The sequence below is a fragment of the Anomaloglossus baeobatrachus genome, chromosome 9, assembly GCF_048569485.1.
Source record: "Anomaloglossus baeobatrachus isolate aAnoBae1 chromosome 9, aAnoBae1.hap1, whole genome shotgun sequence".
NCBI lineage: Eukaryota > Metazoa > Chordata > Amphibia > Anura > Aromobatidae > Anomaloglossus > Anomaloglossus baeobatrachus.
Window position 1 is genome coordinate 44,150,726 of NC_134361.1, and position 12,872 is coordinate 44,163,597.

General features: G+C 48.3%; 1 protein-coding gene across 1 annotated transcript in view; it reads left to right on the forward strand.

Moving 5' to 3' along the window:
- PPP1R14A (protein phosphatase 1 regulatory inhibitor subunit 14A) overlaps window positions 1-12,872 on the forward strand; it is an 83,690-nt gene that overhangs the window by 36,855 nt on the left and 33,963 nt on the right. Inside the window, exon 2 of the mRNA XM_075323663.1 lies at window positions 11,627-11,707. Within this exon, the coding sequence (XP_075179778.1) occupies window positions 11,627-11,707 (81 nt within the window). The remainder of the gene's footprint in view (window positions 1-11,626; window positions 11,708-12,872) is intronic.

Genomic DNA, 12,872 nt, shown 5'->3' on the forward strand with positions numbered 1-12,872 from the left:
TTTTAGAATAAATACAACTTTTTTCATTTTATTGGTACCATTTTAGGATAAATCTAACATACAACGTTTTGCATTTTATTGATACCATTTTTAGATAACTCCAACTTTTTGCATTTTATTGGTACCATTTTAGGATAAATCCAACTTTATGCATTTTATTGGTACCATTTTAGGATAAATCCAACTTTTTGCATTTTATTGATACCATTTTTAGATAAATCCAACTTTATGCATTTTATTGGTACCATTTTAGGATAAATCCAACTTTTTGCATTTTATTGGTACCATTTTAGGATAAATCTAACATACAACTTTTTGCATTTTTTCGATACCATTTTTAGATAACTCCAACGTTTTGCATTTTATTGGTACCATTTTAGGATAAATCCATCTTTTGACATTTTATTGGTACCATTTTAGGTTCAATCCAACTTTTTGCATTTTATTATTACCATTTTGGAATAAATACAACTTTTTGCATTTTATTGATACCATTTTGGGATAAATCTAACTTTTTGCATTTTATTGGTACCATTTCGGGATATATCTAACTTTTTGCATTGTATTAATACCATTTTGGAATAAATACAACTTTTTGCATTTTATTGGTACCATTTTAGGAAAAATCCAACTTTTTGCATGTTATTGATACCATTTTTGGTTAAATCCATCTTTTTGCATTTTATTGGTACCATTTTAGGATAAATACAACTTTTTGCATGTTATTGATATCATTTTAGGATAAATCCAATTTTTTGCTTTTTATTGGTACCATTTTAGGATAAATACTACTTTTTGCATTTTATTGGAACCATTTTGGGATAAATACAACTTTCTGTATTTTGTTGGAACCATTTCAGGATAAATCCAACTTTTTGCATTTTATTAGTACCATTTTGGAATAAATCCAACTTTTTGCATTTTATTAGTACCATTTTGGAATAAATCCAACTTTTTGCATTTTATTAGTACCATTTTGGAATAAATACAACTTTTTGCATTTTATTGGTACCATTTTATTATTAATACAACTTTTGCATTTTTTTTGTACGATTTTGTAATAATTGTGACTTTTCGATATCTATTTTTTTTTAAGATGACCTGGCTTATAAACAGCAGTTTTCAATTCTAGAAGTTTTATTTTTACATTTTTCTTTTAGATTATTTTTAGCCGCCTTTGGGGACTTGATTTTGTGATTGCAGGTGCAATACCCTAAAATACTTCTGTACCGAGATGTTTTGGCATTTTAGCAATCTCATATTGTGGGAGTGATGGGGTTGCGGGAGGGGGTGAGATTAAAGAGAGGGGGGCGGGGGAGGGGGATGAAGGAGGAGTGGGGCAGGGGAGGGGGCTGATCACTTAGATATCACAGACGTTAATGCTTTCATTGTTCACTAGATAAACAACATGCATTTGATTTCAGTACTGTTGCTCAAAGCATCCCAGTCCACTTCTTCTAAATGAGACTGAGGTGCAGTACCACTGACAACCACAAGTAAATGTGAGGCGCCGTGTCTGGTTAGTTCTTCTTTTGGCTGATCCTAAACATTCAAGATTTATAATCTCATACTGGGGAAATTCTACAAATCTTTTTTTATGACACAAAATACATTTTTGACAAAATATTATTTTATGACTTTTTTGAGCACAGAGTATTATTTTGTGCCTTTTAGGGTATGTGCACACGCTGCAGAAATTTTCTGCATTAAATCTGCACCATCTGACAGAAAAACGCACCAAAAAACACATGCGTTTTTTGCCATGCGTTTTTTAATTAAGTCAATGGGTGGAAGAGCTAAAAAAACTCGGAAAAAAACACCCTAACAATTGATATGCTGCAGATTATTTCTGCAAGGAAAAAAAAAGCAACGTGTACAAGTGTAAGTGCACAGCACTTCACAAATCTCAGACTTTGCTGGCTTCAGATTAGGCATGCGGATTTTGGTGCAGATTTATTAAAAAAATGCATCAAAAACGGCATAAAAAAAACCGCAGCGTGTGCACATAGCCTTTAATTACTTTTTTATTATTTTATCATTTTTTTATTATTTTTTTATTATTAAATATGTGTTATTTTGATGATTTTTTTTATCCGGTGCTGAATCACTAGGGTTGTGTTACAAAACCAGTTGGTAATGTAATAAATTCATACTGGGGGTCTGATATCGTCGTAGTGTCTGCTTGACTTCATTGATCTGTGCCCTGCTTGATATATGGCGACGGCTGCAATTGTATTCCTTAATAGTTTATAACCGTATTTTATGGTTTACGTTACACCAGTTGTGTGGACAGATGTATGGGGGCAGGACTGCATCAAACTTCCATTATGATAGAGGCAATTGTCCAAATGTATCAACCCCAGTGGTAAAGTAGAGCTGAGTGACAAAGAAAGTACAGTCATAAAACTGGTATAGCAGAGCTATGTTTGTAACAAAGTCCAAAATAGAGGCGACCAAGCAGTAAGGCAGCATTACCTAGCAATATAACAGAGCTGGGTGAGCCACAGAGTCCTAGGTAGAGCTGACCAGCAGTAAGGCAGCATTACCTAGCAATATGACAGAGCTGGGTTAGCCACAGAGTCCCATGCAGAGTTGGCAAGCAGCAAGGCAGCATTACCTAGCAATATAATAGAGCTGGGTTAGCCACAGAGTCCAAGGCAGAGTTGGTGAGCAGCAAGGCAGCATTACCTAGCGATATAACAAAGCTGGGTGAGCCACAGAGTCCAAGGTTTAGCTGGCGAGCAGTAAGGCAGCATTACCTAGCAATATAACAGAGCTGGGTGAGCCACAGAGTCCTAGGTAGAGCTGCCGAGCAGTAAGGCAGCATTACCTAGCAATATAACAGAGCTGGGTGAGCCACAGAGTCCAAGGTTTAGCTGGCGAGCAGTAAGGCAGCATTACCTAGCAATATAACAGAGCTGGGTGAGCCACAGAGTCCTAGGTAGAGCTGCCGAGCAGTAAGGCAGCATTACCTAGCAATATAACAGAGCTGGGTGAGCCACAGAGTCCAAGGTTTAGCTGGCGAGCAGTAAGGCAGCATTACCTAGCAATATAACAGAGCTGGGTGAGCCACAGAGTCCTAGGTTTAGCTGGGTAGCAGTAAGGCAGCATTACCTAGCAATATAACAGAGCTGGGTGAGCCACAGAGTCCTAGGTAGAGCTGCCGAGTAGTCAGGCAGCATTACCTAGCAATATAACAGATCTGGGTGAGCCACAGAGTCCAAGGTTTAGCTGGCGAGCAGTAAGGCAGCATTACCTAGCAATATAACAGAGCTGGGTTAGCCACAGAGTCCCATGCAGAGTTGGAAGCAGCAAGGCAGCATTACCTAGCAATATAACAGAGCTGGGTTAGCCACAGAGTCCAAGGCAGAGTTGGTGAGCAGCAAGGCAGCATTACCTAGCGATATAACAAAGCTGGGTGAGCCACAGAGTCCAAGGTTTAGCTGGCGAGCAGTAAGGCAGCATTACCTAGCAATATAACAGAGCTGGGTGAGCCACAGAGTCCTAGGTAGAGCTGCCGAGCAGTAAGGCAGCATTACCTAGCAATATAACAGAGCTGGGTGAGCCACAGAGTCCAAGGTTTAGCTGGCGAGCAGTAAGGCAGCATTACCTAGCAATATAACAGAGCTGGGTGAGCCACAGAGTCCTAGGTAGAGCTGCCGAGCAGTAAGGCAGCATTACCTAGCAATATAACAGAGCTGGGTGAGCCACAGAGTCCAAGGTTTAGCTGGCAAGCAGTAAGGCAGCATTACCTAGCAATATAACAGAGCTGGGTGAGCCACAGAGTCCTAGGTTTAGCTGGGTAGCAGTAAGGCAGCATTACCTAGCAATATAACAGAGCTGCGTGAGCCACAGAGTCCTAGGTAGAGCTGCCAAGCAGTAAGGCAGCATTACCTAGCAATATAACAGAGCTGGGTGAGCCACAGAGTCCAAGGTTTAGCTGGCGAGCAGTAAGGCAGCATTACCTAGCAATATAACAGAGCTGGGTTAGCCACAGAGTCCCATGCAGAGTTGGCAAGCAGCAAGGCAGCATTACCTAGCAATATAACAGAGCTGGGTTAGCCACAGAGTCCAAGGCAGAGTTGGTGAGCAGCAAGGCAGCATTACCTAGCGATTTAACAAAGCTGGGTGAGCCACAGAGTCCAAGGTTTAGCTGGCGAGCAGTAAGGCAGCATTATCTAGCAATATAACAGAGCTGGGTGAGCCACAGAGTCCTAGGTAGAGCTGCCGAGCAGTAAGGCAGCATTACCTAGCAATATAACAGAGCTGGGTGAGCCACAGAGTGCAAGGTTTAGCTGGCGAACAGTAAGGCAGCATTACCTAGCAATATAACAGAGCTGGGTGAGCCACAGAGTCCTAGGTAGAGCTGCCGAGCAGTAAGGCAGCATTACCTAGCAATATAACAGAGCTGGGTGAGCCACAGAGTCCAAGGTTTAGCTGGCGAACAGTAAGGCTGCATTACCTAGCAATATAACAGAGCTGGGTTAGGCACAGAGTCCCATGCAGATTTGGCAAGCAGCAAGGCAGCATTACCTAGCAATATAACAGAGCTGGGTTAGCCACAGAGTCCAAGGCAGAGTTGGTGAGCAGCAAGGCAGCATTACCTAGCGATATAACAAAGCTGGGTGAGCCACAGAGTCCAAGGTTTAGCTGGCAAGCAGTAAGGCAGCATTACCTAGCAATATAACAGAGCTGGGTTAGTTACAGAGCCCAAGGCAGAGCTGGCCAGCAGTAAGGCAGCATTTCCTAGCAATATATTAGAGCTGGGTTAGCCACAGAGTTCAATGCAGAGTTGGCAAGCAGGAAGGCAGCATTTGCTAGCAATATAACAGAGCTGGGTTAGCCACAGAGTCCAATGCAGAGTTGGCGAGCAGCAAGGCAGCATTACCTAGCAATATAACAAAGCTGGGTTAGCTACAGAGTCCAAGGCAGAGTTGGCGAGCAGCAAGGCAGCATTACCTAGCAATATAACAGAGCTGGGTTATTCACAGAGTCCAATGCAGAGTTGGCGAGCAGCAAGGCAGCATTGGGCCGGATTATAGGCGGGGCAGGCGGGGCTTCAGCCCCGGGGCCCCCACCAAAAGAGCTTCCAAGGGGGCCCCCACCACCAGGGCCATACTTGCCACCCGTCAGCAATTTTTTTTTTCTTTTCTTCACACCCGCTCCCCCTCCGTTAAGACAGTCTAAATCAGCTGTGTTTTCGGGGGGGGGTCACCTACATTTATTTGTATCTGCGTCTCTAAGACGCAAAAACAAGCTGCGGGCACAGGACGCTGATTGACCTCGGAAGTACCATCGTTTGTACTTCCGGGGTCAGAGGTGTGCCTGCTCCCTGCTCTGCTGCGGCGTCCAATGCTGCGGACGTCACAGCAGGACGCCGCGGACGTCACAGCAGGACGCCGCCGCGGAGAAGACCCACGCGCGCGGCCGGCTGGCCAGCCGCGGAGGAGAGGACCCACGCGGGCGGCCGGCTGGCTGGCCGGCCGGCCGCGGAGGAGAGGACCCACGCGCGCGGCCGGCCGCGGAGGAGAGGACCCACGCGCGCGGCCGGCCGCGGAGAAGACCCACGCCGCGGCCAGGAGAGGAGACTAACCGGAGCAGGAGAATGGCCGCGGCACCGGAACAGCAGCAGGACGATGGCGGCCTATACCGGAGCAGCAGGAGGATGGCATCAGAGCAGGTAGGGACAGAGCTGAAGAAAGATGTGTGGTGTGATGCAGAGCTGTGTGGTGTGATGTAGAGCTGTGTGTGTGAAGCAGAGCTGTGTGTGTGAGTGTGTGTGTGAAAGAGAGCTGTGTGTGTGTGAAGCAGAGCTGTGTGTGAAGCAGAGCTGAAGAAATGTGTGGTGTGAAGCAGAGCTGTGTGTGTGTCTGTGTGTGAAGCAGAGCTGTGTGTGTGTGAAGCAGAGCTGTGTGTGAAGCAGAGCTGAAGAAATGTGTGGTGTGAAGCAGAGCTGTGTGTGTGTCTGTGTGTGAAGCAGAGCTGTGTGAGAGTGTGTGTGTGAAGCAGAGCTGAAGAAATGTGTGGTGTGAAGCAGAGCTGTGTGTGTGTCTGTGTGTGAAGCAGAGCTGTGTGTGTGTGTGTGAAAGAGAGCTGTGTGTGTGAAGCAGAGCTGTGTGTGAAGCAGAGCTGAAGAAATATGTGTGGTGTGAAGCAGAGCTGTGTGTGTGTCTGTGTGTGAAGCAGAGCTGTGTGTGAGTGTGTGAAAGAGAGCTGTGTGTGTGAAGCAGAGCTGTGTGTGAAGCAGAGCTGAAGAAATATGTGTGGTGTGAAGCAGAGCTTTGTGTGTGTGTCTGTGTGTGAAGCAGAGCTGTGTGTGTGTGTGTGTGAAAGAGAGCTGTGTGTGTGAAGCAGAGCTGTGTGTGAAGCAGAGCTGAAGAAATATGTGTGGTGTGAAGCAGAGCTGTGTGTGTGTGTCTGTGTGTGAAAGAGAGCTGTGTGTGTGTGAAGCAGAGCTGAAGAAATGTGTGGTGTGAAGCAGAGCTGTGTGTGTGTCTGTGTGTGAAGCAGAGCTGTGTGTGTGTGAGAAGCAGAGCTGAAGAAAGATGTGTGGTGTGAAGCAGAGCTGTGTGTGTGTGAGAGAAGCAGAGCTGAAGAAAGATGTGTGGTGTGAAGCAGAGCTGTGTGTGTGTGTGTGTGTGTGTGTGTGAAGCAGTGCTGAAGAAAGATGTGTGGTGTGAAGCAGAGCTGTGTGTGTGTGTGTGTGTGAAGCAGAGCTGAAGAAAGATGTGTGGTGTGAAGCAGAGCTGTGTGTGTGTGAAGCAGAGCTGAAGAAAGATGTGTGGTGTGAAGCAGAGCTGTGTGTGTGTGAAGCAGAGCTGTGTGTGTGTGAAGCAGAGCTGAAGAAAGATGTGTGGTGTGAAGCAGAGCTGTGTGTGTGTGAAGCAGAGCTGTGTGTGTGTGAAGCAGAGCTGAAGAAAGATGTGTGGTGTGAAGCAGAGCTGTGTGTGAAGCAGAGCTGTGTGTGAAGCAGAGCTGAAGAAATGTGTGGTGTGAAGCAGAGCTGTGTGTGTGTCTGTGTGTGAAGCAGAGCTGTGTGTGTGTGAAGCAGAGCTGTGTGTGAAGCAGAGCTGAAGAAATGTGTGGTGTGAAGCAGAGCTGTGTGTGTGTCTGTGTGTGAAGCAGAGCTGTGTGAGAGTGTGTGTGAAAGAGAGCTGTGTGTGTGTGTGAAGCAGAGCTGAAGAAATGTGTGGTGTGAAGCAGAGCTGTGTGTGTGTCTGTGTGTGAAGCAGAGCTGTGTGTGTGAAAGAGAGCTGTGTGTGTGAAGCAGAGCTGTGTGTGAAGCAGAGCTGAAGAAATATGCGTGGTGTGAAGCAGAGCTGTGTGTGTGTCTGTGTGTGAAGCAGAGCTGTGTGTGAGTGTGTGAAAGAGAGCTGTGTGTGTGAAGCAGAGCTGTGTGTGAAGCAGAGCTGAAGAAATATGTGTGGTGTGAAGCAGAGCTGTGTGTGTGTGTGTGAAAGAGAGCTGTGTGTGTGAAGCAGAGCTGTGTGTGAAGCAGAGCTGAAGAAATATGTGTGGTGTGAAGCAGAGCTGTGTGTGTGTGTCTGTGTGTGAAAGAGAGCTGTGTGTGTGTGAAGCAGAGCTGAAGAAATGTGTGGTGTGAAGCAGAGCTGTGTGTGTGTCTGTGTGTGAAGCAGAGCTGTGTGTGTGTGAGAAGCAGAGCTGAAGAAAGATGTGTGGTGTGAAGCAGAGCTGTGTGTGTGTGAGAGAAGCAGAGCTGAAGAAAGATGTGTGGTGTGAAGCAGAGCTGTGTGTGTGTGTGTGTGTGTGTGAAGCAGAGCTGAAGAAAGATGTGTGGTGTGAAGCAGAGCTGTGTGTGTGTGTGTGTGTGTGAAGCAGAGCTGAAGAAAGATGTGTGGTGTGAAGCAGAGCTGTGTGTGTGTGAAGCAGAGCTGAAGAAAGATGTGTGGTGTGAAGCAGAGCTGTGTGTGTGTGAAGCAGAGCTGTGTGTGTGTGAAGCAGAGCTGAAGAAAGATGTGTGGTGTGAAGCAGAGCTGTGTGTGTGTGAAGCAGAGCTGTGTGTGTGTGAAGCAGAGCTGAAGAAAGATGTGTGGTGTGAAGCAGAGCTGTGTGTGAAGCAGAGCTGAAGAAAGATGTGTGGTGTGAAGCAGAGCTATGTGTGAAGCAGAGCTGAAGAAAGATTTGTGGTGTGAAGCAGAGCTGTGTGTGTGTGTGTGAAGCAGAGCTGAAGAAAGATGTGTGGTGTGAAGCAGAGCTGTGTGTGTGTGTGTGAAGCAGAGCTGAAGAAAGATGTGTGGTGTGAAGCAGAGCTGTGTGTGTGTGTGTGTGTGTGTGTGAAGCAGAGCTGAAGAAAGATGTGTGGTGTGAAGCAGAGCTGTGTGTGTGTGTGTGAAGCAGAGCTGAAGAAAGATGTGTGGTGTGAAGCAGAGCTGTGTGTGAAGCAGAGCTGAAGAAAGATGTGTGGTGTGAAGCAGAGCTATGTGTGAAGCAGAGCTGAAGAAAGATTTGTGGTGTGAAGCAGAGCTGTGTGTGTGTGTGTGTGAAGCAGAGCTGTGTGTGTGTGTGAAGCAGAGCTGTGTGTGTGTGTGAAGCAGAGCTGAAGAAAGATGTGTGGTGTGAAGCAGAGCTGTGTGTGAAGCAGAGCTGAAGAAAGATTTGTGGTGTGAAGCAGAGCTGTGTGTGTGTGTGTGTGTGTGAAGCAGAGCTGTGTGTGTGTGTGAAGCAGAGCTGAAGAAAGATGTGTGGTGTGAAGCAGAGCTGTGTGTGTGAAGCAGAGCTGTGTGTGTGAAGCAGAGCTGTGTGTTTGAAGCAGAGCTGTGTGTGTGTATATATGAATCAGAGCAGTCTATGCGGCACCCCAGAACTATATGGGTCCCCCAGAGTGCTAAGCCACCCATCCCAGTAATGTGTTTGCCACCAGTAACGTCTATGCCCCCCCCAGTAATGTCTATGCCCCCTGCCCCTCCTGTAATGTATTTATTGTAGGCCCCAGCCCCTCCTGTGATGTATATACATCAGTGCTGTGTCAGTGTGCATGGTGTGCAGTCATGTCTGTTATTGATGGCCATCATGCAACACAGCCATATGTCCTGGAGGAGCTGGAAACAAGCGGGAGAGGTGAGTGAGGCTGCTTGTGACTTCTCCATATTAACACCTGTAATGCGTCTGTGTCTGCATGTATGTCAGTGTATATGACTGTGCATATATTTGTCTGTTTAAATGTATTTTTGTGAATTTGTCTTCAAATATGTATATGTACGTATGCCTGTATGTGTATGTGTGTGTCTGTGTGTGGATGGGGCCCACTGAGACTCAACCGGGGACCACAAAAACCTGGAGCCGTCCCTGGCTGCCTTAACATTGGGATCAATTAAAAATATGTGAGTAAAGGCCGCTTTACACGCTGCGATATCGGTCCCGATATCGCTAGCGTGCGTACCCGCCCCCATCTGTTGCGCGACACGGGCAAATCGCTGCCCGTGCCGCACAACATCGCCCAGAGCCGTCACACATACTTACCTGTCCGGCGACGTCGCTGTGACCGGCGAACCGCCTCCTTTCTAAGGGGGCGGTCCATGCGGCGTCACAGCGACGCCACTGAAGCGTCACTTAACCGCCGCCCAATAGCAGCGGAGGGGTGGAGATGAGCGGGATGTAACATCCCGCCCACCTCCTTCCTTCTGCATAGCGGCCGGGAGGCAGGTAAGGGGAGCTTCCTCGTTCCTGCGGTGTCACACGGAGCGATGTGTGCTGCCGCAGGAACGAGGAACAACTTCGTTACTACTGCAGCAACGATATTAGAGAATGGACCCCCATATCGCCGATTAGCGATTTTGCACGTTATTGCAACGATGCAAAATCGCTTATCGGTGTCACACGAAACGGCATCGCTAATGCGGCCGAATGTGCGTCACGAATTCCGTGACCCCAACGACTCCGCATTAGCGATGTCGTAGCATGTAAAGCCCCCTTTACTCTACTTTCTTTGTATAAGTGACGACTGTGAGTGATCCTGGACTGTATCTGTATTGTACTGTGTGTATAAGTGACGGCTGTGAGTGATCCTGGACTGTATCTGTATTGTAGTCCTGTAAATCTGAATATGGCAGATCAGGGTAAAGGTCCAGTCACACTAAGCAACTTACCAGCGATCCCAACAACGATGGGGATCGCTGGTAAGTTGCTAGGAGGTTGCTGGTGAGATGTCACACTGCGACGCTCCAGCGATCCCACCAGCAACCTGACCTGGCAGGAATCGCTGGAGCGTCGCTACACGAGTTGCTGGTGAGCTCACCAGCAACCAGTGACCAGCCCCCAGCGCCGCGTGGAAGATGCTGCGCTTGGTAACTAAGGTAAATATCGGGTAACCAACCCGATATTTACCTTGGTTACCAGCGCACGCAGCTACACGTGCAGAGAGCAGGAAGCAGCGCACACTGAGCGCTGGCTCCCTGCTCTCCTAGTTACAGCACACATGGGGTTAATTACCCGATGTGTGCTGCAGCTAAATGTGCACAGAGCAGGGAGCAGCGCACAATGCTTAGCGCTGGCTCCTTGCTCTCCTAGTTACAGCACACATCGGGTTAATTAACCCGATGTGTGCTGCAGCTACATGTGCACAGAGCAGGAGGCGGCACTGACAGTGAGAGCGGCGGAGGCTGGTATCAAAGGTAAATATCGGGTAACCAAGGACAGGGCTTCTTGGTTACCCGATGTTTACATTGGTTACCAGCCTCCACAGAAGCCGGCTCCTGCTGCCTGCACATTCAGTTGTTGCTGTCTCGCTGTCACACACAGCGATCTGTGCTTCACAGCGGGACAGCAACAACTAAAAAATGGCCCAGGACATTCAGCAACAACCAACGACCTCACAGCAGGGGCCAGGTTGTTGCTGGATGTCCCACACAGCAACATCACTAGCAACGTCACAAAAGTTGTTCGTTAGCAGCGATGTTGCTAGCGATGTTGCTTAGTGTGACGGGGCCTTAAGATACATGTTTATTGGATTTATATCTAAATGCTACAGTTCGTGCTCTACTGTTATGGCTAAAAATGTTAACGTTTATGGGGCCCCCACCAGATTTTCTGCCCAGGGGCCCCCACCAACCTTAATCCGGCCCTGCCTAGCAATATAACAGAGCTGGGTTATTCACAGAGTCCACCAATTTGAAGGTGCAGAGAAACCAAGATCCTGGAAGAACCTAACCACTCAACATTTTTAAAGAAACTCAACTGCAAAAATGTTTTTAGCCCCAAATACATGCATTTAAGTAAAAAAAAACATCTACAAAGGTGTACAACCCCTTCATGTGTGGCCGATGTCTTCCAATATAGGTTTCTCCATCTTCCCTATGAGGTAATTTTGCTGACTCTCAGTGTCTGCTGGGAGATACTTCAGTCTTTTGTTCAGCCTCCTCTTCTCGGTTTCTGGCTTCTTTCATGAACACAGTCGTTCTGTAATTGTTGAAAAATAGCCCTATTAGGGGTCTTAGTGGCCCCTATGAGACCCAGCAGCCGTCCTGGAGACACACAGTATTTCCACCTCCCATTTCCTCTATAGCTTCCTCCATTCACATGTGATAACAAAGAGGTCCTGGCTGGCAGCCATATCAGAACGATGGCCTTTAACCCATATCTTAACATTTTATGTTTCTCCTTCTTGTAGGAAATGGACATGCCCGATGAGGTGAATATTGATGATCTTCTGGAGCTAGATACAGATGAGCAGAGAAGAAGCAGCTTGCAGGTGAGGAGTACTACAGCCGATCTCTTGTTTTCTGGATGGATTGTTCTCTCACTCATATCATTGTCGCGGGCGGAGGAGGGGACGCCGCGCTCTCCCACTGCTCGGGTCCGGCTGCCGCTGCTGCGGCCTCTGCTGCTCGGTGGCTCGAGCGATGGGCTGGATCCCGGGGACTCGAGCGGCGCTCCTCGCCCGTGAGTGAAAGGGGATTGGGATTTGGGATAGTTTATTGTCCGTGACGCCACCCACGGTTGTGGTGATTGAATGTACACCACCGCTGCTCTGTTTGGGGGAGCCCGGGAGTGATGGTACGGAGCAGCCAGTTGTTGATTTGCCCCTCCGTGGGTAGGGGTCTTGGTGCTCCCGGGGCCCGGTGATGGGGTTGGAATGGTGGACAGGCGGGGATGGGGCCTGTGGAGGTGCAGGGGCGCAGGGGCAGCACTGTGCCGCACGGCACGGAGGTACTCACTCAGCCAGTAAACACGACACAGTTCTCGGTAAACAAACGGCTGGTTGGACGGGTCCCTCGGACGGTTCACAGTGCTGATGTTCCCTGCAGTTAGCGGTGACGGTCTCTTCCCTGCACCTATGAAAGTCTCTTTGGTAGCGATGGGTCCCCACCGGTAACCCGCTCCCCAGCTTGGATATGAGCCGGAGGAGCTCCACTCTTGCCCGCAGGCGCTGGCCCTGGGAAACTGGTGCCTTGGCGGTGGCGGTGTCTCCCCTTAACGGTTGGACTGTTGCCTTCAACGGGACTTGGTTGTTGGGAGACAGTCGTCCCCTTTACTGACGGATTTGGCAAATTCGGCGACTCCAAGCCTTGCCGGGATCCGAAAGGCCCCTGCCCTGGTGCTGACTAATCTTCGTATACCGCTCCGGTACCGCCGGGTCACCACCCATCCACGGTCCTTTCGGCAACCTCCAATCAGTCTCGCCTGCAGACGGTCACCGCCGTCTGCCAACCTTGCTGTCTCAGTCCGGGGCACACACCCGGACCAACTTCAGGCTTGCTTAACTGTTTCTTTTTACTTCTTTACTCCTCTTACAAACTCCTCTCCTTTGCTCCACTACCACTTCACTTCCTTCTACCTCTTCTTCCTAAACTGCACTGCCTGGTTCTCCCGCCTCCAGGGCTGTGAACTCCTTGGTGGGCGGAGCCAACCGCCTG